The 27,839-nt window shown below is 37.3% G+C and overlaps 1 protein-coding gene across 3 annotated transcripts in view; it reads left to right on the top strand.

Moving 5' to 3' along the window:
• The first annotated feature begins 202 nt into the window (after positions 1–202).
• LOC149287398 (mineralocorticoid receptor-like) overlaps positions 203–27,839 on the top strand; it is a 146,965-nt gene continuing 119,328 nt past the window's right edge. For all 3 annotated transcript variants that reach the window (XM_089492946.1, XM_089492947.1, XM_089492948.1), the window contains exon 1: positions 203–1,950. In XM_089492946.1, coding sequence (XP_089349072.1) covers positions 203–1,950 — 1,748 coding nt within the window. The remainder of the gene's footprint in view (positions 1,951–27,839) is intronic.

Raw genomic sequence — 27,839 nt, forward strand, 5'->3', positions numbered from 1 at the left:
CAAAACATTTTTGCCAGATGTACAATCATCTTTATAGCAGTTTAATGATTAGCATGTCTTGAACTATACTTGAACTATAAAAAGCTTATTGTGACATAAATTCAATAGCCCATTTTCTCAATGAAAATAAATGTAAACCCATAATCGTAAGATTTAAAAAATACAATTTCAATATGGATCTTTGTTTTATATTTTTCCAGATATGGAGACAAAAGGATATCACAGCTTCCAGGAAGGAGTAGATATGGAAAGGCGATGGGGTCAAGCTCCTCAGTCCATGGACTACTCTTCCTCAGGTTCCGGGCAAGAGACTCCTGAGAACCCTTTCATGGAAATTGTAAATGTGAGCTGCATATCCGGATCTTTTTCAGAAAATGTTGGAGAAGAAGACGGTAAAGAGAAACAAGATCTCCTCCCTTGCCTTCAGCAAGAGCTTAATCAGTCTAGTGTGTTAACACAGGAACTTAAACCTGAACTGGAATCAAAAGAACTTTCTGCAACTGTTGCTGAATCTATGGGATTGTACATGGATTCTATACGAGATGCAGATTACACTTATGAACAGCAGAACCATCAAGGAACAGTTGGTCCTGGAAATATGTATTCAAAAGTTGAGCACCTTGTAAAGTTTTACAAACAAAATGCTCGTAGAACTTTTCAAAAAGATTCTCAAAATAAGCCGGTAAGGTCAATTCTTGACTCTGAGAATTCAGTAAATAGCAATGTAAACATTACTGTGAGGAGCCCGATATCCTCATCCACAAGTAGCCCCTCCAACATGACACTTTCTGTTTGCAGCCCCACTGGAATAAACTCTGTTTCTTCAACTACTTGTCCCACCAACTTTGGAAATTTTGCAGTACACAGTCCAGTTAATCAAGGAACTCCTGTCTCATGCTCCCCAAACATTGATAACAGGTGTCCAATTTCTCACAGCCCTGCTCATACAAGCACTGTGGAATCACCACTGTCCAGTCCACTGAGTAGTATGAGATCACCTATCTCCAGCCCACCTAGCCACTGTAGCTTAAAGTCTCCAGTATCTAGTCCTAATAATATTACTATGAGGCCTTCGGTGTCTAGTCCTGGGAATATAACCACAAGGTGTTCTCTATCCAGTCCTTCCAATGCCAATAATCGGTCCACTATTTCTAGTCCTGCGGCAAGTTCCATGGGGTCTTCAATATGTAGTCCTGCAAACAACGCCTTAGGATTTCCCTCTGCAGCCATGTCTACAGAATGTGGACCTGCTCAGGACACTGCTACTGAAACTAAAGATAAAGGCGTCCAACAGGTTATGTTTCCAAAACTGGAAGTAATGGAGGATGAAATGTCCAATACTACTACATCTATGGTGAAGTTTATTAAGCCAGACCCTGATGGAAATTTCATGAGTTCATGTTTTGGAGATAATAGCAAAGTGGCTTCCGATTCTTCTTTCCCAATCTCTGTAAAGCAAGAGCCATGTAAAAACACATGTTCTAATTCTCTCTTTAAGAGTAACCAGTCAGGAAATCCTTTTCCGTTTATTGATGGCTCATACTTTTCCTTCATGGATGACAAAGATTACTATTCCCTTTCTGGAATTTTAGGACCACCTGTAACATCATTTGTTGGCACATGTGAAGGCTTTTCTAATCAAGCTGCATCTATAGGGATTAAACAGGAGAACAATGACAGTAACTTTTACCCAGAGAACAGCATGCCTTCTTCAGTGATTGGTGGTGTTAACTCAACTGGACAGTCATTTCATTACAGGATTGGAGCTCAAGGCACTATCTCTTTGTCACGTCCTAGAGATCAATCTTTCCAACATTTAAGTCAATTTCCTCCAGTAGGCTCGCTGGTTGACAGTTGGAAAACACACTCTGAATTGTCTCAGAGTTCTTTGTCAACCAGGAGAAGTGATGGATTCCCAGGTTCAGGATACATTCCAGAAAATATGTCAAGGTGAGTAATAATTTTGTTTATTTGTTGAGAGTCCCCTTGCACACTGTAATTTTTGCAACAAGGAGTTATGTATAACAGTGAACGGTCTTAATCCCTATCCTGTGTTTTTAATAGCTAAGAACAAATATGTTTTATTACGAAAGCCATTTTTAGTATTTTAGTATGCATTCATCATTGGTAAGCCTCCCACAATCATGGTACTATATATCAGTGGATCCTCTTTAGACACAGGAAGGTTGGACTGCGCTATACTGCTGGTGAATACTTTATATATACACAAATATTTATTTGGATAGACCTTATTGTGTATTGAGGTTTATATTGACAAATATTATTTACATATATTTTTTCTTGTTCAGCATATTGGTTACATTTGCAAGAAAAGATTGTAGTGGGATGCTTGTTATTTATACACGTATGGCCTCTCCTCTGTCAGGGGGAGCAAACACCACTGGCTCTGTTGCAACTGTGCTCTGTGTGAGCACTAGGATATCTTTACTGTTTGAATGCTCAGTTGTAGGATCAGGCATTGTCTTTCAGCAAGTATCTGTCCAGACCAACCACATTCTGGCTGATCAGAGTCATTCAAATCAGGCTGAAAAAATAAAATATCAAAAATAATTATATAGATTCCATTGATGTATCCATGGCATCATCAGGGATTCCACTTAATGTCTTTGTACTAAATGCATACCATTTTGGAAGAAAACTCTATGCTACCTCCAATCCAAAAGTTTTAAAATAGTAAACAAAATAATAGTAAAATAAATAATAATAAAATAAAAAAAAACACTCCTAACACCCTCATACTATTGACAACTTAGTTTACCCACACAAAGTGTGCAAATACACTTCTAGATTGGCCTTCTCATTGTTTTCAAAAATTTGTATTTGGTTAACAGTGGTTTTAATAAAGCCCTGACTGTTGGCATGTGTAATTCACCTTAAATCACACAACTTTCGCAATTACATCACAAAACAAAAAGGAAGGGGAAGAACAAAGACCTGTCTCAATAGCTCCCAAGAAAGAAAACAGCTACAAATTATGCTGCTGTTACATAATCAGTTCTGACAACTGGCATAAGTTCTTGCTTGTATATGTCTGAAAGACATATAGTCATTCCCATTAGAAAGCTGATCATCTGTGCTCTGGAGAAAGTTTTCCTATGCAAGAAGGAGACTTTGGTTAAATCGCTGTCAATAATAGGATAACTGGCTTATCAGATTTTATAAAGAACAAAACTAAAAATGTTTCTTTTACAAGAAGAGTCGTCTGGCATTCCTGCTAAGAGTATTGCGGTAACATTGTTATTTCTACGTATATAGAATGAATTAAAGTTGGGTTTTGCAATCAGTTTGTTTTCTAAGCATAACTAGTATCAGATTCTTATTAACAGAGACCCCTTATTATGATCTCTTTACAACTTACCACTGGATTGCCTGGCCCTTTATAGATGTACCCTGTAGGGTACATGTGAGGTTGAGAACCCCTGTTATATATGTCTTGCCATCAAAAAGTACAATTTCAGTATGTTTGGGACCTAATGTATACATTATGTAATAACGTAGTTAAACATTGACCCAATTCCAATTAATTGTTCTGTTGCAGTCCCATAGCAAAACAGAACAGATAAACATATAAGACTAGACTTTTTTCTCTCAATTGATAATAGCTTGTATGTAGATAAAAAACAGAGTTTAATTCTGAGACTAAAAAATACACAAAACGTCGACGTGGTAAATCTTTTTTTTTTCTTTCTTTCTTATACCAAACAGCTTTATAATAGACGCAGAATAAAATTAAAAATAGAGGGTCAAGTTAAACTCTGCACCTCTGTTTATGTACGTCCCCAAAATAAGTAGTCATTATTGTTATTTCATATAGGAACACTCGTGTACACATTCATACAGAATATTGTTGTATGGTTCTGGATTTGTTCCATGGAATGTTTAGAACTGTTGTGGACAAGTATTTACAAAGTAATTTGTAGCGTTTTTAACTGTGGCTACTTATAGAGATAAATATATGCTAAGGAATGTCCTAAATATTTTAGCACCGCTAGAAAACAGTAGTGCTGAGAGATACACAGTTTAACAAGAGACCTAAAGTGATGTTACGTAAAAGTGGAGTCTATCCTCCATATTTATCCAACCTAACAAAATAATTTCATGTTGCATAAAGAGTTATGTTTTAGTTAAACCTTCTCTCCTGAGTCAGAGGCTTCTCTGTTGGCTTGTGGCTTCTCAAAGAAACATCTGAGAAAAAGAGAGAAGCGTCTTGGGCTCCAGAGCGTAGCCCTTGAGTCGTAACAGATGGACAGAACACAAATCCAGTTTTTAAGGCCTGCCTCATTACATATCAACATTATGTGGCGTACTTATGAGAAGCAAAGCTTGTTTTTTGGTAATTCAAAATTCCCCATGTTTTTAAAGTGTGTATATATGTGAATATATATATATATATATATATATAATATAATGTACACATGCAACTACTCATGATCATCTTAATTAATATTTCAAAATATATATTCCAACGAATAAGATGATCATGAGTAGTTGCATGTGTACATTATATTATATATATATATATATATATATATATAATATAATGTACACATGCAACTACTCATGATCATCTTATTCGTTGGAATATATATTTTGAAATATTAATTTTTAGTGTTGCAATACCTTTTGTCTTTATTATACTCAAATTGTGCACCTTGTTATGCATGTAAAAATACTCATTCATACATACATACATCAATCCAGGCAGAAAATATTGGAGCAAGGTTTTATGAAGCAAAACCATTATTTTAATTAAACTGGCTAATCTTGGCTAATCAACATAAGCATCTTCAGTTGCCCATCTGCCCCAAAAATGCTGATTGTAGTGATTTTGCTAATTTCTGTTGAGTATTTCTGTTCTATATTACTGTTATTACCATTGAACCTTTCATCTTTCTTTTTTTTTTTTTTGTAATAGTTGAAGTTAATAGTATATACGTGTGGCAATTATATTAAAAGTTAGGTTATTTAAAGTTAATGTTTAACCATTTGGTCTCCTTTAAGACATTCCTCCCCTTTATACTCACAAGTTGTGTTGTTACTATAGCATAGATAGTATAGCTACGTGTACATTATTTGCATGCAGAAGGTCGCCCAGATGGGACACTGAAGTGCACAAAAGTAAAACGTGTATTGTTGAAGCTTAATACATTTCATGGAGCGAAAATGGGATAACCATTTACAGTGTATTATGCTTTTTTACTTCAATGTATAAAAATACCAGTATTTGAATGTTTTCCTAAATAACTATGTTGGACATGATTGCCCTGAACGCTGAGATTTTGAAAGCTTGTTTGTTCTTGCAAAGAGTCTCAAATCCAGAGACCTGTCAAATTTCAGATCAAGGAATATGTCAAATCTTCAACAGCGATCTTCTTGCTACTTTGGGCTATGACAAAAATGTATACATATTTGCTCCTTATGTTAACCCGTTCACAGCTACTCAGTGTACTATCATCCTTGCCTATCGGTCTGTTCGTTTGTACAGTTTAATGCCACGTCTTAGAAAAAGAATTATTGCTTTTTAAGTACTTGTTTGCTCGTTGTTGTGACGAAAGCTCAACCTGATAAATCCTAGTTGCAGTAACTTTCCAAATAGTCTCGAAAAATGGCAAGCCTTGTAATACAGGAAAATTGAAAGCAGTGGCCTTTTGTACGGTGTCATTCCTATGCAGAGGGCTCCTTTGCGTGTGATTGAAGCCACTTCCTCAGGCACGTGGACAGTTTCTGTGTTTTACTGTTATTTTTTTTATATATTCAGGGTGATATTATAATAGTTAGCCTATTTTTAAAGTTTATGTTCAAAATAAAGAAAACATTATGTGTGCTATCTAGTATGGTAGGCAGATAAACCTCAGCTGATGGCATTTTAGTCTTTCCTGTGAAGGGTTAACCCATAAAGGCAACACAGAAACTTGTAAGAAGCTTTTTTTTCCCAGATTCTATGGCAATAGCCAATCAGCACCCGCTTTCATGCCACATGTGTTCCCAGCAAAAAAATATGAATGAGACAAACTTTTACATGAAGAAAGACTTACTGTTGGGAATGGTTTTGGACATGCAGCAGTACAGGAAATGCTGTTTATTAGTTTAGCAACACAAGTTTTGCATTTAGGAAAGAAGGAGGGCCTTCGTTCTTAATATTCTAGTACAAATGTAATAATTGTAAGCTAATTTTTATTCAAAATACAGAATTTACACCCCTAGGCTTATCCAGTGTGCAACCGGTGGAAAAGTGAGTCTAATATTGAGTATTTTTAACGGTATTGGAATGCATGACGTTAGTGTTTACAGTATATTGTATTGAATATATATATTATTATTATCTTTTATTTATATAGCGCCAACAGTCTACGTAGCGCTTAATACAAAACATATATTCAAGACGAGAATTGACAGACTAAGACAAACCGATACATTAGGTGGAGGGAGCCCTGCTCGCAAGCTTACATGTATAATACATTTTGTCCTTTTTCATTGGTGTAAGAGTTCATCTAAATAACTGTTAAAAGAAATAAAATTTACTCGCATGCTATGTTGTTTGAAATACAATAATTAAAATTAACGAAATGTAGTTGAAACTGCTGCATATGCCTAACTCTCCTCCAAGTTGCTCTGTTCCTTTAAAGCTTGTGCCGTTGAATTGTTTGGCTGACAAAGGTTGAAAAGTGTAGAAAAACATGAGCGCAGCGGAATATGTGTTAGTATTTTGCTCATTTAGAGCAATTTTCTCATGAGAGATGGATTAATTGGAAAATCTGTAGGTGGCCTGGTGTTTTCCTTAGGGTGCTGGGCTTGTAATGACAGGTTCTTTATTTTGATTCCAAACGGCGCAGTGAAAAAAAAATAAGAAAGTAAAAGTTTGAAAAGCTCTCCTTCCTGGTTGTCCGTGGTATTTTTTAATGTTTCGTTCCCAAGGCAGCAACCAAACCCAGCATGTTGTCACAGCACACAGTTCCAGTCTACAAAATAAAGACTGCTCCATTTCCGTAGGATCCTTGGTGGACTTAGTACCATAAAAAGCAGAGCTGGGCAAAGTTATACACCATGCAGAAAAATTAAGGGGTCAGCTTGACATTGCGTTAAAGGATTATGTTCATAGCGATCAACATAAAATGTCATAAAAAGTTAGAAGCCAGAGGTAAATCCATAAGCCACTGCTGCTAGGCTCCCCGGGATTTTTCCACCCCTGCATTAACACATGAGTTATTTTTTGTTGTTGTTTATCTTTAATTTATTGCATTATTTTTGCATAGCCTTGGGTAAAATTGCCTAGTTATTATATATTATATTATGCAAATAGAAAGAGTGTAGGTAAACACAATAGTGTTCTAAATGTCCTATTACTGCCAATCTTTATGTATCCACACTTATGTAGAGTTGCCAAAATATGAATAAAACAAATCTTTGGACACTTTGCCGCATAGTTATTCGCAAGGCTATTATCGTGGAGCATTGGGACACGGGTAATATGGATGTCTGTTCTTTAATACAGACAGGGAATTTCCCCTTCTTGCATTGCATGCACCTGGTTTATGGCAATACGCGATTAAATTTTGCATTAATGGAACATCGATCCAAAAGAAAATCTCACAAATCAGATTTAGGCATTATTACACAAAATACTAGTTGGAGCTGCGGAAAAAGCTGCGGACATTTCAAATAAGCAGTACTAAGGGCATACAGGAAAGAACGTAAGATATTAAATCCTTTTTTTTTTTTTTTATCTCCAGGTTCATTAATAATATTTCAAATAATAATCCTGACATTTAAATTTACTATAACAATTAACTACGATGCCACGCAATATTTATACACTCCAAAGAGCATTATTTTAGTACTTAAATACGTTCATCTTTCATTTATACAATAATAGAAGTTTCTTGTGGATGCTGAATAGTAAGTTATTACGAATCAGTGAATGCAAATGTTCTCACCAACAACGGAGATGCATTAAAACGTATTCTCTGGGACGGAGCCGGAGCTGCTTTTATGCATGAATCTGTTTCTGCATTGAGCGAGAACCTTCCCTGGCTCTGTCTTTTTTGGAATGCAGGTTCCTGAACCGTCATTAACCAGCAATGAAACTTTGAAGTGTCCACAATCCTACGAGTCTTTCCGTCAAGTAGTTGGTGAAGGTTTATGGGAATAGTAGTTCACTAGCATTCCAAGGTCTTCATATTTAACTACAACTGTCTCAACATCTGCATGTTACTGGTCCACTAGGTTTAGTAGCGGCCACTGTACTTGGATGACAGTATATGTGGTTTGTGGTTTTGTTGTTATTCCCACAAAAATCCTTAAACTGTTTTCAAATTAGTTGTTCTAATAAATTACATTTTAGTTCCCAAATATTTTTTTTATTCTTTGTTTTTTTAAGAGTACAACTTATTCACTTTGTTTGCATGAATATTTTTATTTTATAATTAGCAGATTCTGATCATTAGCATGGATCCAGCTAAATAGCGTTCTTGGTTACCTGTATGCATGGGAAACTCTTAAGTACCTAGCGGGCTTCCAGAAGAAATTATTTAAAGAATTGGCCCTGTACTGCGCGCTTACGTCACCGGTGTAAAAACATATGAAAAAAGAATTAAATACAAATTGATCTGTTAATCAGGGCTCAAGGCATGGAGTTCGACAATCCTACTTTAGAACATTGTTAGTAGATAGAATTAAGCTTTCTTCTAAAATGTTATACTGAGCATTGACAATATTAGAAAATGAGGCGACGCCTTGCTTTTTCATCAAAAATATCGAGTAGTAAGGATAGTTTTCCATTACTGACGAAATATATTGTGTAGCTTTAAATCTGTGGCGATCTCATATATATTAATATTCTCCTTGTATTATTTAAGGGACCTGGTCAGATGAATAAACATTACTCAATTAATGTATTCTTTTTCTGGGTAACATATGAATACATTCCTCTCATTATTTTACTGGGAGTTTAATGAATAATTCTTGTTCATAAACATTTAAAAATTGATAGGTCCCTATAATTGTAGGAGGTGGAAGTAGAGAGGAGCTGTGCTGTGAATTTCTGCTCTCGTTAGACAGAGTAAATATTGCAGCAGACGACTGACATTTCTGAATATTGGCTTCGTCGTAATGTAAGTCATAGCGATGTGGCAATGCCTGATGTGAACTACTCTCGTAATATTGCGGTTTAATTAACTTTAATTAAAGGGACCGTAATTACATTGAATGTACACACCATCAAACTTAAAAAAAAAAAAAAAAAAGTTTTTATCTATGGCAACAACAAACCATAAATAGGAAAGACTTCTGACGGTGATCTCATTACTCATCAGGTACGCTGTCATAATATTATTTGTATGTCCCTTTAAACATTACTTTGCATACACGAGTATCGGCATCGTTACAAAATCAGTGGCTTGAGGGTGAAAACTGGGGTGATGCTACAATGTAAGCAGGTTAACTTGTATTAGTCTAATGTTTTTTTTGTTTAAAACACATTTTTGATCATTGATATTATGTACCATATTTTATGCATAGTCATTATTTTATTACTTGAAGTAAACGTGGGCCCTCAAGTCTCAAGTGCTTAGAGCCCCCCAAATTGTTGAGCTTTTTATATTCATAAAGGGAAATTAACTGGTTGGCTACGCAGCGGATGTACAGCGCTAAAAGGAGCCTGCTAACTAAATGGAGAACAATCCTATTATATAAAGAGAATATTAGTGCTATACAAATCCTGTAACTACAGCATAGAAGCGTCTATTAAGTTTAAGGTGTATACTGCATGTTTCAGTAATGTCCCCTTCTTAAGTAAGAAAGTTGTCCCTTTGCTTAATTATGGCAGGATAATTATATTCTGAATCTGTAGCTATCGTTGAAATTACATTTTGTTTAAACATGTTGTAACAAATGTGAAGCATTAGAAATGATAGGAATGTTAGAAGGAAATAGCAGAGAAATTCCACAGAGCCTCTGTGCTAGCAATCAACATATAGAATGAGTAAGGGAACACTTATGTTCATAATATAGTTAATGCCATTGTTCAGACGTTGCATCATAATTACAATACATTGAAGGAACTTTGTCTAGAAAATAAAATATTATATGGACAGAGCATGATTTATGTAGATCCTATATACGTAAATCCAGACTCGCGTAGAAAAGATTTTGAAGAAGAAATTAATTGTAACTCATCTTCTCCACTGACCGCTTCTGTGTTGCGTCTCCTTTTCTGCAATTCTGCTTCTTTTCTTGCTTTTTCTTGTTCTTCTGTATACTTTCTTCTAACGTCTTTCTTTGGCTTCCCCCCTGCTGTCCACTCCGTTGCAAAGTGTTTCTCTTTCTGCAATATTCTGGCAACTTGGAGTACTTCCGCAAAATGGAGTAAAGCCACGCGGCACACCAAAGGGACAATCTCCTGCCATTCCTCCAGTCTGGGGAGAGGATGTGCATGAAAGATCCACCTTTTTCAGAAATGCTACAGGGAAGCCTGGGCTGTGGAGCCGACAGCAGGTGAAGAATGAAGGCAGAAAAGAGGAAAGAACAAAAAGATGCAAGGCAAGACGCTGAGATGTGGAAAAGGACACAGGGACAGGGAAGTGGTCGATGAGGGAAGACATTGAGATAGCGAGATAACCTGAGCAAGAGTGAAGAAAAAAAACAAAACTAAATGCGAGCGGAAATTCAGATCGCTCTGTTTTGTTGGAGGTCCTTCCTTGTTTTAGGAATCTGAATGCACCAGTCTACTGGTAACCTGTTTTGAATCTAGGAGCCAGCTAAAAAAGTTAGGAGCCAGGATGTCCCAAGGGAATCCCCCCCCTCCCTTAAATATAGCTCCACTTTACTTGAACCCCTAACTATTTTTAATACTTACATTTTCGCTTTTCTTTTTTCCCCCAACTCTCCTCCAACATGCCTATCCTCTCCCCGTCACGAGGAAATCTTCTGTGAGCCCGAAGAGCGTCACTGAGGTACTGCCATTCAGCAGCATGGTGTGTGCAAGCTGCCCGCCTAACGCCTAATAAAATTAAAGCGGCCGGCGTGCACACACACGTCGGTCTTACCACCTCACCTCGCGGCCGCACCACGTGAATGTTGGTCTGCAGCCCCTGACCTAGGAGCCAGGACAAAATTCTCAGTCGCCATGGCGACCTGGAATTTGTCGAGCCCTGACGTTAAGGTCCAATATACTGTATAATAAAACATGTCTTCGAGTTATATAAAACTCGACTTATGCACAGAGTTTCTGAGCGATCCACTCACGTAAGTCCGGGACTTCATGTATTCTCTTTATAATGACAAGGAAAGAGGTGTATAATGAGGCCTCTCACCCACTCCACCTGAACCTCCCAGTTTCTATGAGAAATACAAATCCACAGACAACATAAAGCGATTCCGGTGGAAAGTTTAAAATATGGTCTTATCGCCATAGCAACCAATATAACGTTTCTGGCACTTTTAAACATTTGCACCAGATTCTGCCCCATCCGTATGTTTATTAAGATCTCTCCCACCACTGGGTTGCCAACGATAATTTTTTTTGAACGATTACCAGATTGCCATAGCCACAAGGCAATCCATTTGTTTTTAATTTTGTACATTTCTTTACTTTTAACATCAATGTGGGTAACAAAAATCCTTCTTATGATGGTTGGTCATTAGTAATTATTTCAGGTATTTTAATTCATTTTTACAGCGAGGAAGCAGTCCTTAATAGACTATATACACATCTGTAACAACTCATTACATTTTCACACCCTTTCTCCCTATGGAGATGTTGAAGGTGTTTGTACTTCTTGAAGGATGGGAGACTGGTGAACTTAATGAGGAGGAAATAGGTGATTTACCCTGGACTCCAGTGGTTAGGAATCATCATTAACTGTATTTTGTGTCTGGTACCTCATGCTATTACTCTCGGGGTTGATTGTTTATAATAATAATATTATGAACTTTGTTTGGAGTTTACACATTTTCAGAATTCCTGTTCCATACCTGTTTAACTCCTTTATTTTAAGTTTAGCTTAAATCCTCCTTGGTTGAGCAGTGCCGATATTTTGTGTAATTAAACTCATGGTTTGCTTTAAACAAGGTTTCTGTGAATAGCTTAACTTGTCCTGAATAAACAAGTATATAGGTGCCCCTAGGTAAAGTCTTGTTTATACGATTGTCACCTGAATCTAACAAATGCAAAACTGTCCCGGTCTCTTTAGAGGAAAAATATACCTCGACACTCAAAGGGTTTAAAGTCATCACTGCCACAATCAAGGATCTAGTAGATGCTATGGTGTGTATGCCACCATTAAACGTTTACAGAATTGCACTCCATTGTGCCATTCCCTCTTCAATTTTGTGACCATTTTAAATGGCTTATTGTAATACAAGTCGCGTAATGCAAGCCCTACGCACCAATGACAATTTAAAGTGCTTATCAATTTCTTCTTGAGTTCTTCTTGAGTGCCAGGTGTCTGTAGGCCTCATCCAGGCTCATGTTTATTTAATCACAGCAATCATGGGCGCGAGATGCAGGTCTCCATGGTAAATACTAGTGACAATAAGCGTATCATGTTTACTTACATACAAATTGAAAATTAAATTCCTTTTAACTGAATAGGAATTAAATGATTCAGAAGAAAAACGGAGGGCTGACTTAGATTGTGAAACATGGTCTGATTATGTTATAAGAGAGTTAAATAAAAGTTCAGGCGCTAAACAAAAAATATATATGTGTATAAAATAAAGTGAAAATTAAAATATGTATATATCAGGTGCTGCAAACACTTAAGTATAACCCCTTTCTACCAAAATACAAATAAAAATTCAATAGTGTTGCGCAGAAATATTTGTGCCAATTTAAAAGGCAAAATATAAAGTGATTATATATAATATAATCTAATACAAACAATATATATGAAAAAAAGGTGTTATGAATAATAAAGAAACAGTACTTATATTTTTCGACTCTGTGTTTTCAGTTTTTCAGTTGTGGTTTTTCTCCCAGTGTTTTCGCATATGTAAGAAAAAAAGAGTAACATAGTGTTTTCCGTAAAAGCAGTAAATCTGTATCAGGTATTTTAAATGCGGTATCCCACTCACATTGATGAGAGCATTATAGTTTGCTCTAACTTTCTGGACATAAATTGAACCGTTCCACCCGCCAAAGGCATTGTATGGGCTTCCAAAACTCCTTCCCGAAGAAAACAATTATCGGTCCACACAATACACCCGGAAGTTGTCCGCTTGGAGAGAGAGAGAGATCCTAAATGTGAGCATACCGCACTTTTGTTTGTAAACGAATTAAATATTTATATACCTTACCTTCTGCCTCTTTGCTTCGTTCCGTGCTGTTATCGTGTGGACCGATAATTGGCTTTCGTTCTGTGGCGTTATCGTGTTGACCGATAATTGTTTTCTTCGGGAAGGAGTTTTGGAAGCCCATACAATTGTAAGGGTCCCGGGGTTCGGCACTGTAAGGGTCCCGGGGTTCGGCACCTACCGGGACGCCCGCCCGTCCAATCCGGCAGGTCCCGCGCCGTTCGCGGCGCCTCCTCCACGCCAGCTACTAGACGCGCGCGCGCGCGTCACAACAAAACTTTATGCGTTCCCTGCCGCGGACGGCGGGGAACGCGCCTGAGTGACGTCACGCATGTAGGCGTGGCGTTCACGAGCGGGTAATTCAAAAACTGAGCACTGAGACTCATTCAGTGCTCAGTTATTGTGCTGTGCAGTTCGTGTGTTCTCGCCCTTCGTTCCTGTATTGACCCTTTGTGCACCAGACTCGGCTTGTAGGAGATTGACCCTTTGTGTACCAGACCCGGCTTGTATGAGATTGACCCTTTGTGTACCAGACCCGGCTTCGTATGAGATTGACCCTTTGTGTACCAGACCCGGCTTCGTATGAGATTGACCCTCTGTGTACCAGACCCGGCTTGTAGGTGATTAACCCCTCGTATACCAGACCCGGCTCCTGTTCCTCAGCCTGCTTCCTGCTTTCCGGTCTCCACCTGTATTTGTTTTTAGGAGCTCCTCTTGAGTTCCTAACAACAATCCCTTTGGCGGGTGGAAAAGTATTGTTTCCTTATTATTCATAACACCTTTTTTTCATATATATTGTTTGTATTATATTATATTATATATAATCACTTTATAGTTTGCCTTTTAAATTGGCACAAATATTTCTGCACGACACTATTGAATTTTATTTGATTATGTTATAGGGCTGAGACATTTCTTGAAGTGGTTCTCACAAGGATGCTGTGCAAGTTAGTTGCTTATGACCCGCTTTTATGGGAATATTGAGATGTTTTATTTCCAATCAACCCATATGCTTGCTTTTAGCTCTTCATTTTCAACTTAATTTTCAAAGATTGACACATCTACAGATATAAGAACAGTGCCAAACAATCCATTCACAGATGTGCGGCTCATGAAACAGTTACATTAATAAATGGGAAAATACTGCCAAACGCTTACTTTCCAGATGCACAAGTCATCCCAAACTGGCACATTCGCAGGTCAACTGAATATTTAGATGGATATTTCCCCAAATATTGTTTATATTTGATTACATCTATTTTGCCCTTTCTAGTTTTTGCTTTTTTTTGTTCCCCTTTATATCAGTAATTCACAAATCAGTTAGAAACAACCTCAAACCCCTTCCACGTTTCTTTGGAACCGCATAAGGATACAATTCCAGGGCTACTGTTGCTACTTGTGGACTGGTTTGAGGGCCAATGCTTTGGACTATGACCGTTTTTATTACTGGAGAGACCTGGGGTCGATCAGTAATTCTTATATAATTAAATACGATTCCATAGTCTTAAGTAGGAAAATGAATACCATCTCAAAGACACAGATAGACAGTTAAATATTAACCCAAGCTCTGGAGTCTATTAAAAGTGTAACTCCGCTGTGAGAACGCCGTTACATAATGGTTATGGAGCAGGCGGAGAAGCATGTGAAACCTTCCCTGTTTACTTCTGCACACACTTGACACCGTGTTGCCAGGCAGCTATACAAAGGTGCATGCAGACCATCAAAAGGACATTTGTCACGGAAAATAGAAAGATATTTACCTGTTTAACTGTAAAGATGGAATACATTAACATGTGGAACATTACTCAATGTAAAGGACAGATTACACATACAATTTCATGTATTTTTCATAAAAACCAAACAAAAACATTTTTGGCTGTATTTCTACTAATTTTTATTATTTCAGCTAATTTTTTTTTTTCTTTCCAATTTTATCTGACCTTGAGATAATCAATAGAATATAACAGATTTTTTATGGTGCAATTTGATTTCAAACCTTTTTACCTGCCCTTTACTATGGGAGGTATTATGAAAAGCCGAAAAGCAGTGTTACCTTATCTTATCGCCTTATATCATGGTTTCCTTATATATGTACTTATTGGTTAAGTGTGTATTTAGCTGTATTGGGGGGAGCTTCTTAGGACAGACATAAAATGGAAATTTTAAATGAACAGAACTAAAAACATCAAAGACCCAAATTTGCCTTTTATATTGTAAATACTAACAATACAAATATACATTTAACATTTTTTCTTCTTCTTTCCTCCATAATGATTTAGTAACCGCACGCAGGAAGGCTTAATGAAATAGATGCCAATGTGCAAACATACAATATATTCCCAAACATATTCTGAATAAACTATTCTATGGATCAATAAATGTAAATATTTTTTTAAAGAGAAGTTTCATTGAAGCTCTGCTAATCGTGCATGGTGAGGGAAGCTAACCTCATTTCAATATTAGATTAAGAAGAATTAAATCAGAAATCTGGTTTAATGACCTTGTAAACAATTTACAGCAGAGACTCTAATTGTTAGGCTATTAGACTATCTGAATCAAAGCTAATTAGATGTTTCTCCAATTATAATAAAACAGAATTCTGTAATAACACGTATGAATAATTTTGCACTGTACATCTTATTTATCATGCTGTTAAAATTCATGTGGCACTTTGTCATTTCGCCACATGGTAGGGGCTAATGTGGAAAACTTCTTTTGAAACATTTAGCATCCCGGCTGTGAATGGTGCTGTATTATTCTGGTAAATCCAGGTAGCCCTGCTATCTAGACATCTATAGTACATTTTTGAATTTGAAAATGTATGATGCTTTATGCTGGTGTCATTGAGCTGAGAACTGCCCTAGGCTTGACCCATGGCACTACCCCAGCCCCCCTCCAGTTACCGCTGTGGCTACTATTTATTGGCTATTCGCACAACCCATCCCCCCCCGTGCGTACACGAGCCAAATGCCCCGGGGATCCTGCTTACCCAACAGGATGATACATCCCTGCTTGTGGGGCAGAGGGGTTACTGCCCCCTATATATCCTGCCCTAAGCCACACCACTGCAGAGCTCCTGGTTGAAGCCTAAGGGGGTCCAATTATGCATGTAATGGTGCTTAAAGGGACAGTAAAACTTGTGTCATAGGCAACCGTGTTTTGTTTTTTTTTTTAATCTAGAACCTCATTTTAAATAAACTGAAACAGACTATTAGCCAACTATTGTGTATTATTGTATGATTGGGTAGAGAACGTGCAATTTTTAATAAACGTTGCATTTTTGCTTACATATAAAGGCCACTCAAATGACTATGATCCGGATTGGTGCACCCCCACAGTAAGCATTGATATTTTATGTTTCTCGGCTGTGATTCTGGAAGCATCTCTGACCTACTTTTCCTCCCTGAGAGGCTTGCAGCTCTGTTTTGTCTGGATTTCAAGCAGAGCATCTGGAGTCCACATAAAAGTTTCCGTCCCTCTTTACGTTCACACTGCGAGATTTTACTTATGTCCCCAAAAACTGCGTCCGTGCCAAAAACCAGACACTTAGAAATGCATTAAACCCTTGGAACCTGTAAGTAACGTCTTCAAAGTCATCCATACTGTATAATGTGGCTGGAACTAGAAAAGAACTACGTGAGTGTGACATTCACAAGAAAGACCTGGAGATGTATTAGGTTTCTGGTCAACCTCTCAAACATTTACTACTTTTAGTACGCAGATAAGTATTTACCCATAAGCACCACTTTCCCTGCTTAAGGGTTAGCAATGCTGCAAAATTATATTCCAGACTCTGTTAGGATGATGTTTAAAGCAGGGTTTCTTCAAATTATTTATGTGTTTATGCACGTGTCTCCGGGAACCAGGATCCCAAGCAAAAGTTTATAATATTACTCAAGGTACTTTTTTTGCAAAGGCAAAATGAATCCATTTTTCTTTTTGTTCATACGGATTACCACGGAGTGATTGTTGTCTATTCGGATATTGTGCTTGATTTAAGCTGTCCTGACATTTACCTAAATGGTGCATTATACAGTTCAGTGTACTTAGCTTATGTAATCGTGTCTATAGATTCTAATAACCAATATTTATCTATTGCAAAGACAACATAATTGTAAATCAGACAGAAGCCGTCTTTTCACAACATGATTATTCCTTCCAATTTTAGGTTGAAAATTGGTTGGGGGAAAGTGGTCAGCTCCGGTATCTGTAGTAGAAGATTTACTTTCTGGTTTATATCTTATTACTCAAACAGCAAAGCTTTATAATATTTGGTAAGGGGGGTGAAATCATTACATCTACCAGCATTGTAGCCACATTGTTCTTTAGAATTTGTTGTAAATATATTAACCCTATATTTGCCAAATTGTTATATATATATATATATATATATATATATATATATATATATATAATTTTGGTTCTATATGTGCAGCACTTAAAAACAAATGACCTGTCATTTTTTTCTCTACCTCTTGGCCCAAAAGTGAATTAACAGCAGTTTTAGCCAAAATGATTACTGTTCCCCACCAAGTTTTACATTGAGATTGTCGTTGTTCATGTGGCGTTTTCTAGAAATAGAATTTCTAAGTACGACTGGTGGCTCCAGACTGTGAGAGTAGGAGTCGTGTAATTTTCTGCATTCTGTCTTGTTTATTTCTTTCATTTGACATGACAGTGGCAGTTTTTCAGTACACTTCACCATATGTGATCAGTGTCAGTATAGCTGTCTCATGCGTGTCTACAGTCCCTTACGGTATTAGCCTCCACCACTTCTGACGGGAGGCTGTTGCATTTATCTACCACCTTCTCAGTAAAGTAATACTTCCTTACATCTCAACCTCTGACCCTCTAGTTTTAGCCTATGACCTTGTTCTAACACTTCTTATCCTCCTTTAAAATAAAATTCCCTCCTGTAGGTTGTCAAATCCCTTTAAAAAATGTCACGAAGGTGAAGAAACGGAAAAGGTTACAGTTCTTGGCTTTGCCACCCCTCCCAGAACAATTTACGTGGATGCCCATGGAAGCGAGTCATTTCTTTAGTACACAACTTGCCAAGTGCATCAGCACGCCCTACGCAATCCCCGAGCCTCAGAACATGCATCTTATTATTAAGTAATAACCAGTCAGGATGAGTTTCTTTTTGTGCCAAAGGTTACACAGTGATTGATGCTGAAAAAAAGATACAAGGCAAACACATTCAACATTTTAGAAAGCCCTTTTTGCTGATATAGAAAAAAAATACTTCCTTAAAATTATATCGGCATAACGAAGGAGATAATTCTTTCTTGACTGACAGGTGCCAGTCTGATGTCTCCCTGGACCACCTGTACCTCTTGGATGTGCTTACATTATGGACGTGAAGAGTGGTCCCCAATTCTTTGTAAAGGGCAAACCTGGTGTCCTGCTGACCAGACCACTCCTTTCTGTGCAATGGTGTTCCTTACTTCCATTAAGTTGCATTTGAGCCGAATAAAACCCCTCCTTTCATTTGATCTAGTCCTGAAAGATTTTATCTAGACCGGCCAAAGTGGTCATGGGACAAGCCCTCTATGAGCTACCCCGGTTGTTCTATGACAACCAGGGTAGCCAATAAAGAGGACTCGTCCCATGACCTTAATTTAGAAATGCATTTTGGCTTATTAAAGAAGGAGTGGCTCTGTGGTTATTGCATTGGCTTTTGAAGCAGGAGAACCGGTTTAAGCTCCAGTGGAATCCCATTTCTGTTTTAGGCAATGTGCGATATTACGCAGTGCCTTCTGCATTATCTCCAGAGCTTAACTAGCTTCTCTGTGAACGCTGCCAGCTTCTGACGCAGCCTAAAATAAAAAAATACTATATATATATATATATATATATATATATATATATGATATAAGGTTATGAGTCACAATTCCTTATAGATTTACGCAGTCCTTTTGAATTAGTATATATATATTTTTAATCTGCTGGACAAATGAGATCCCTTTAGCGCTAACGTATAGATGAAGGAAGGATCGACCTCACTGCCCATTAAAAGCATTCATGTTGATGTTTTCTATCGCCTCTCATTTTCTATGTTAAAGTATACGTTTTGTATGAAATATATCTGTTTACAGCTGTAGCACACATTATTTTATTTATCTTGTCAGGTCCCATCTGCACAAGCAATCCATACATTCCAATCGGGTGATATACATTTTACAAGTTTCCCCATGCTCATATATAGTCTCAACCCAAAAAATATCCATTAACTAAACAGAAGGGATACATCAGTTTTTCTCTTTTGTTTGGTTTCATTGAAATTCTGATGTTCAGTTGGGCTTATTAAAATATCGTGGCACAAATATTTATGGTTATGAATAAACCATAAGATGAATCTCCGCTACCTGCTGCTATGAGTTTGATGCTGGTTTCCCAGAGCTTAAAACCCATTGGTTGCGTTCCATAGAACTCTGTTTAAAAAAAAAAAAAAAGATGTTTTTACCACATTATTGCATAGTTTGTTACCACAGAAACAATGCTTGCTATGTCATATTAAAATATATGCTTGACTAAAAGGAGAGGTTATTGCTGGTGGTTTGTAAATCAAAACAGTCGTCGTGCCGTCTTTCACATGTAATGTATATCAAAACAAGGCAAAACCAAATGCTGCAACTCGTCACATATAATATAATATATACTTTAACGCATGTGATAGCTGTGTAGCTACTTTAAACTTTTGTGGTGTCCCTTTCGCTTATGCATGGAGGGTTCTGCATAATCTCTTATATTCATTTGCCCCTTTCCCCACCTCCAAGAATCTTCAGACCGCAGAGGAGGAGGGCAGCTGCAGGGCTGCAGTTTCCACCTCAGGTAAGGACTCTTGCCCCCCTCTGCTTTTGAAGAATGCACATTAAAGTACTCACAGAGTACTTTTAATATAGAATATTCTTTCGAGGGGGTGTCATGGTCAATTTATGTAAACTGTTCACAATCTGATGGCAGCTGCCTTAGTACCCCAAATTTTGGTTATAAACCACTTTATATACTGCCGTACATTTAATGTTTTTGACATTGCGCTAAATATTTGTATAGCTCTGAATAAGCCGATTAAGCATTCCTAATGTACATTTAATTTATTTTATATTATTCCCGAGATATAGAGAGTCTGAACATAGCAAGTGAAGACCTCTAGAGATGGGGCCAAATGATGCATCTCACATGTAGCATTGTTTGCTTCATAATAAACATTTCCTGTTGCTTTTAATCCTCTCAGGGGTGCTACCTCCTGCATACCAGGCAAAAATAAATGCCATAATGCAATGAGGTCCTTTCCAATGATACAATTGGCTTCAAAACAATGGTCTCCTCTGTTGATGACCTACTTACTCTGCTAATTTTAACACTTTTGTAACTAAATGTAACATTTAGACACATCATTCCCGGTACCGGTGAATGCCCAAACCCTTCCCGGAAATCATTCTTTAATCAAGTCGATATTTCGCTTCTGTTGTAATTTTTTTCTAGGAACACTTATAATGTGGCACAAAAGCATACACCAATAGGTTGTTACCATAGAAACCGAAAAACATACTTAAATATTATAAATAATAAAATGATAGATTTGATGGAATGCTGAATGTAAAGTCAAATTCTTAAGGTGATATGATACTGTGTTTGACTTGTACACTATATTGTATATATGTATATCGGGGGCAGTATAGCTAGATATATTATTTTATATATTATTATAGCCAGTGGATTCTGGATCCATAGAAACAAAGTGTGCTTCCAAAAGCGTTTCCTTATTTATGCAAATGAAAATGCACTACCGGCATTTACTTGGCAATAAATGCTGTCGCTGCCGGTACGTTATATAATTAACAAAGGAGCGAGTTGGGGCCTCACAATTTACAAGGTTGAAAAACACAGGTTTATCATGGCAGATTAGATGAGCATTGTAAAAGTGCTTCGGAGCATTTAGTTACCATAGAAACTTTGAAGTTTGTATGTAAAAATACTTCTACTTATTTGAGCTTATTTTAGCTCTCTCAAAACCTATGAATAACAATTTCAATTTTGGAAGGCCAGCAGTTAGAGCTTTTCTGTCAGAGATGGAATCCATTGTAAACACTCATATGTGTGTTTCTAACATATATTTTAAGACAACAATAAGCACTATAGCCATATATTCAGTTTCACATAATTACCAAATTGCATAAAATAAACTATGTGTGGGACTGCGTTCTCTCTGTGGCTATGGGCACAATTCTTGTCTCCCTCATACTCCTTAAATCTATTCCAAGATGTCTCGTGATTGTTTTAATATCATTACTTCGCCTCACGTTGCATAGAAAGGTTTGGTTTATTGACTTCCTAAGTTCCCATGAAGATCCGATGCAAAGAACAAATACAACGGAGCTAAAATAGTATCCGTTTCATCCTTGAACCTTAGGCTACCATTTAGAGCGTCCTTTTGGACTTTCAATAGATAAGTTCTTTTTTAGTGATGCTTATTAGTTAGCGTCCCAGAGTTGTATTTACACTTCATGTGCCCCTTGGCCCAAACACCATTTCTGCTTAAAAGAAATGATTAGGAAAAAAAATGGAACCTCTTAGGGAATAGGCAAAGGGGGCGGGTGGGTTGATGGGTAGAGATTGTCTATGGGGGCCACATTAAGTACATAACTAAATTGCCTAGTGTGAAATCCAGACATGATGAGGAAGTATAAGAGAGCTGGTTACTGTACAAGAGAGGGTGTTTAGGACAGAGGAATTCGAAAATGTAATTCTTATCATGCCACAGACTTACAGACGCACTTAGGGTGATTTATAATGTCATAGTCATGATATGTATAAATGAAAGAAAAACGCAGTGCTGTGTACAGTAATGTAGGTTAGCTTTGTCACTTCATTTTCTCCCAATAAGCTTCCTTTATCTGAAGACCAGGAGGCTGCCATTGCTGTCAGTCGAGATATTGTGGTTGACATTCCCTGCCAAAACACCACACTGAGCTGATTCTTTATGGCAATGCAAATGAAGTCTGTTCCTTCATAGACTTTCATTAGTGTCCAGCTGGGTGATTGAATAAGTTACTGTATCATTTACCACAGGCAGTATATTAAGGAGATTGGGCTAAGATAACACACCTAGAACACATACAAATGGCTAATATGTAAAACAAAACAAAACTGCAAAACATATTTTTAATCTGATATAAATAATGAGAAATTTTGTTAGAGTTCTCATTTGAATGGCAATGACAATGTGTGTCACAGAGCGGTTTAAACATTGACCACTTTTGCTGTTTTTGATTCTGCAATGCATTTAATAATGTCCCCTTGTATAGCTTCATTAGCTATGTCATTGTCATCAAGCTGTCTTCTCTTTGGTGGTGGGTGTCAGCACTATCCTTAAAAAAGGGGACAAAAGGCTGTTTAAAGGGCCACTTTTAATGCATACATTGGCTTAGAAGTCCCTTAGAAGAATGTGCAGTTGCCCCTTATCCTAAACCCTGTGTGTTTTCAAATGCATTGTTCTTTCATGGGGCTATCAGGACGTTAAACTGTCCTATTAATAGAAGAAAAACTAGTATAATGTAAAGATTTCAATGTTATTTGCCTCACCTAGGGCCTGTATGGAAGCTATGTAAGTAACCATAACTATAGAAGGAAATGTCTTCCTTATTTATGTACAGTAGCTATGACGTTACTAAAACTTAGTCTTGACACTAAGCAAACATCTCAAGTTTTCCACCTTGAATTTTAGGGCTTATTAGCAGGTATTTTTCCCTTAGCAGCATAAGTTTCAAATACACTTCAGACATGTGTTTGTCTCAGAATTATCTGCAACACATGCAGTTTCTTATCATGTAAGAGACAATACATGACAGTTCAGTGACTTTAAATAAGGAATATGCATGCTCATGATATACAATACCTCAAAGGCCTGGTATAAGGTAGATAAATAACCACAGCAAAAAGGTTCTTTTCTTCTGAAACATCATTTGACAGTGAAGTCGTGACACCTCCCCTATGATAAGGATCATCTGTCAAGGCAGTGTAGAAAAGGGCAGTAATGGCTTCTGTTGCATTTCCCAAATGCTACATTATATTTGGGGGGAAAAACTACCATATGAATATATATCTCAAATTCCTCTCCGCATCTGCATGGATTTCCCTGCTATTATTTATATTTCTGCACTATTGTGAAGTTGCTGATTGTTTGTGATTGGTCAAGCAGTCTTTGTAAGAATGGAGAGACCTTCAATATAGGAAATTGATTGGATAATGCTGACTCTGGCCCCAACAGTGTGAACATATTTTGGTTTCCCTATATGTGGCAGTTGCTATAAGGTCTTCCACGGTAGCCAGAGGTTTTGTGCCTCTGGGAACGTAGGGCCTAGTTCAACCAAAATTGATTAGTTATACTGTAAAAACATAACAGTACATGTCACCAACAAACTCCATTATTGTTTTCCCATCATTTGTAGTTGAATATGCTCCGAATACACTTTTGCAATCTCTGCAATTCCCAAATGATCTGGGTTTACAAACTTAGCTGAGCACGGAGACCTTTTGTGAACTTTTGTTTATTTTGTATATTTGCTTGGAAAACATGTTTGGTTTTAGTGCTGCCTTAGTCAGTCATCATAGTTGTACAGTGACTCCATAGCCAATGGCTTTATTTTTTAAGTAAAAAGCATACTCACTTTAGGAATGGAAACCGTGTATGGTTGCCAAAATAAAAGGCTAGTAGTGATTGAAGTTCATGATTTAAGATTGTCACACAGCCGTAATACTGGTTGGACTTGGCTACATAACATCAGCAGGTATTTCTATATTTCAGGTATTTTTGCAGGTATTTATTTTAATAAATAAAGTATGGCTCTAGTATCTTAATTAATACTTTTTGGCAGAAAGATTTGCATATAGGTATGATGTCATGCAGCCGTCTGGGGCTCCTTAATTTTAGTGGGGGTGCCGCAGCACCAAGACAGGGCCAGTCTTAAGAGGAGTGGGTGTCTATTACCCTGCTGACTGTCTCCAGAGGTGGACTGTGACTGATGAACAACCCTTTCACCACAACTTGCGAGAGCCTTGCTCATTAATGTCCCAAGGATATATAGAACCAAGGCAAAGTTGGGATGAATTCACTGACCGGTAGGAATAGAGCGACATGGTACACTGAATTGTAACTCTACGTGTAATGTTACAGAAGCTGAATGTAAACTCACTATCCCTTTGATTTCACAGATTTATGCATTGTGTCTGACTGTAACCTCACCCTGTTCCAACAGTTTCCTGAATCCTCCTGTCACGTGTACACGTGGGCTCCATACCTTCTTGGGGTTTGCACCAGAGATGCTTTATTATTTGAAACTAATTACAGCCTTTGATCTGACTGTCCCGCCTATGGTTTAGCTACTTGGCACGTAATATTGTACCACTGACAGAAAGCCCTATTGCATTATCACAGTGAGAGCTGAACAGAACTCTGTTGATATTTGCACATATGCGCACACAACTTTAAATCAAATCTGCTCGAGTGACAGACTCATCCTACACCTTCTAAGTGTCAGACTCTGCACTTTACATTCTGGAGTATAGATATTTTTTAATGTTCTCTACGTAAAAGACAAACTCTACCTGTTCTGTTGATGAAGTTTCAAAGCTCATCTTAAACCACTTGATGAATGGCATCCTAACAGCCGTATAGCTTGTAGCGTTCACAGACTGGTGGTGGATATATTTAGTCGCGTTGCTAACATTACCCTCCCCCTGCTTGCAGTTTAACAAGTATCTGTACATCTTCAGTGACCTACTTTTGGAACAGTAAATTGCTGGTCTCATCTCAGTAGAAATATTAGAAAAGTCCCACATTACCTGCACAGAGTGTTTACTTCAGCAATTTAGAGCTACAATAATGCTCTGGATAAACAGCTCTGCCCGGCCAGCATTTTTCCAAAACAACAGAATACACGACCATTACAAAAAAGTGGCACATAACCATCGAGCAGAGCAAATTACATTGCTTTATTTCCACAGGTACCTGATCCACTATACAATCATTTTTATATCTGCATTCGCATATTCAACCCTAGTGACAGGTGCACCATTAATTCACTAAAGTGAGAGTTTAGAGTTGAGTTGCACGTTCACTGACTTCACTATACATAAGGAACCTTCACTGTACATAAAGACCAGGCAGTCTGGGTTCTAGGGTCCCCTAACGGCTAATTAGTGCCCACGTGACTCCTTTCATTAATTAATTTACTTACAAAAACATGTGCACTGTGTTTGTTATCATATCACTGGCTTATTTATATGCAAAACCAACACTTAGGATTTATTAGCTCCATAATATGAGTGCACACAGCAGAGTTTTGATTTTACATAGAAGCATATAATTTGTCAGCATATAATGATTATTTGACCTATCTATTCTCTGGCCATATCTGATCTATAGGATAGCCTTATGCCTATGCCATGTATGGGATACTTGGTTTAATTTGGGTTAGTCTGAATGTTTCAGCCCTGCCTGAGTGATACCCATGATACTATAGAAGTTCATGTCTTTAGGAGCTCCATATATGAATACATAAGGACTCATAGCTTCAGCCACACAGTATAATTCTATATGTGCTTGAGGTTTGGCTACAGATATTTGCCTTTAAGTCTTCATTTTTGGTATTTAGGTTTGGTTCTCTGTCTACTGTTGTGAGTGGTGGGTTTTACTTGTTTTGCTTGAACCAGGAAGTACTCTACTTGGGCAAGACGTGGAAGCATCATTTTGCAACCAATATACCTTTCATTGTTTACATTTGGAGCAGATTTGAGAAGCTATTATAATTTGTAACAATTGGAACGATGATGAAAATAAAATGTAGTTGCACTAGGATTGGGCAGTCCAGAACCATTTATATTTTCATTGGTAGAATTTACACACATACGTGATCATTTATAGAAATGTTTATGTCCTTAACAGTGGTGACACTCGGCTACTGCCAAAGGTCATGGCATTTCAGTGGCACCTCTCAGGGCCACGGAAAGCAGAATAGTAATGTTAATAGTCGTTAATTCCCTTCTCGTGTACTCCTAACATTGCTCTTTCAAATTGATACAAATGAACAATTTGGTGACAGATGTGATATTAACCTATTTCAATGATCCATGGTGTATTTCTATTCGTAGTAAAATAGATTAGGTCTGTTTAAAGGGACAGTCAAGCCCCTAAAATAGTATCTTAGTTTTTTAACGGATGTTGGACTCCATTTAGCAAATGTCTGAGCAGTTTCTAATGCACTACTGCATGCAAAGTGGATTATGCATGTTTTAGTTAGACTGAGACTTTCATTCTCTTCCTTCTCTCACAGGCTCTCAGAAGTATTAGCATGTAAGCATCTTGCACATACTCATTGAGGTCACTGAAGCACATGTTTCAGTGACCTCAATGAGTGGGTGCTGCTACTCACATTGTTTTTAATGCATCCCCAACCCCAATATGCCCCCCCCCCCCCCCGCTTTCAGAAGAAGCAGCTAGCCGGGACAAGACAAGAAAGCTCCAATAACTAAAGAATGCCTACATGGATTTGCACTCAGTGAAACAACTCAATATGCAAAATAGACTTCAATATGCATTTTGTATGGAAATAGGGCTGAAGTCATCCATAAACATCAAGCGATTCAAGGAGTAGGTGATCTTAAAAAAACAAAAACAAATGGTATTAATAAGACATATATAAATGTTTTACAAGGGTATCATATCTTATTGAACTAGAGGCAGACAAATACTCGATCTTCAGTTTTTGCTGTACCACTGCTATGAATTTCAGCTAGCTAAAATCTTACTGAGGATCATAGAAGTTAGAATGCAGTGTAGGATGGATTCGTTTTTTTTTTTTAACTCAATGTCCTTTTCTAAGTAATAAACCATGCAGTGGTGGTTTGTGGGTGGAGCTTGTCATATTGCATATCAAAGAGGTTGACAAAGGCTGGTGGTAGAATCAGTGCATGGAAAGTGTTAAAATACCACTATTTGAAATACCCTGGGGTGTTTAGTTTTAAAAAGATATATTGCTTGATGGGGATAGATTGAATTAGCCAGCTTCTAATATGTCTCAAATAGGACATGTGAGTAGAATAACCAGACTTGAAAAATACATGTTTTGAAATATCAGTACACTACTTAATTTACTTATTGCCCTATAATTTGCAAAACACAAAACATAAAACATTGTTTATTTCTAATCTCGGGACAACTATAATCTATTTAGCAGATTATCTTTTGTAGAGGAGTAAAAGATTTTTCAGAACAGTTTTTTCCCCATTTTATACAGTATTTCATAGTAAATTAGATGATGTAGTATCCAAACAAAGTCCTTATTGTCCTGAAAACCAATATATAATTTGTGTGAGTACAGTAAATAAGAGGAAACAGTTACAGCTAAACAAACACAGAAGAAATGTTAAACCAGCCATTGTCACAAAGGTGTTAATGTATCTAGTCATTTGGACTGCAGTATTTATTAAGAAACAGAGTTACATTTACCTATGCATCTGCCTCA

This window comes from Sceloporus occidentalis, unplaced genomic scaffold (assembly GCF_023333645.1).
Source record: "Sceloporus occidentalis isolate IW3139 unplaced genomic scaffold, rSceOcc1.0.p SCAF_61, whole genome shotgun sequence".
NCBI lineage: Eukaryota > Metazoa > Chordata > Lepidosauria > Squamata > Phrynosomatidae > Sceloporus > Sceloporus occidentalis.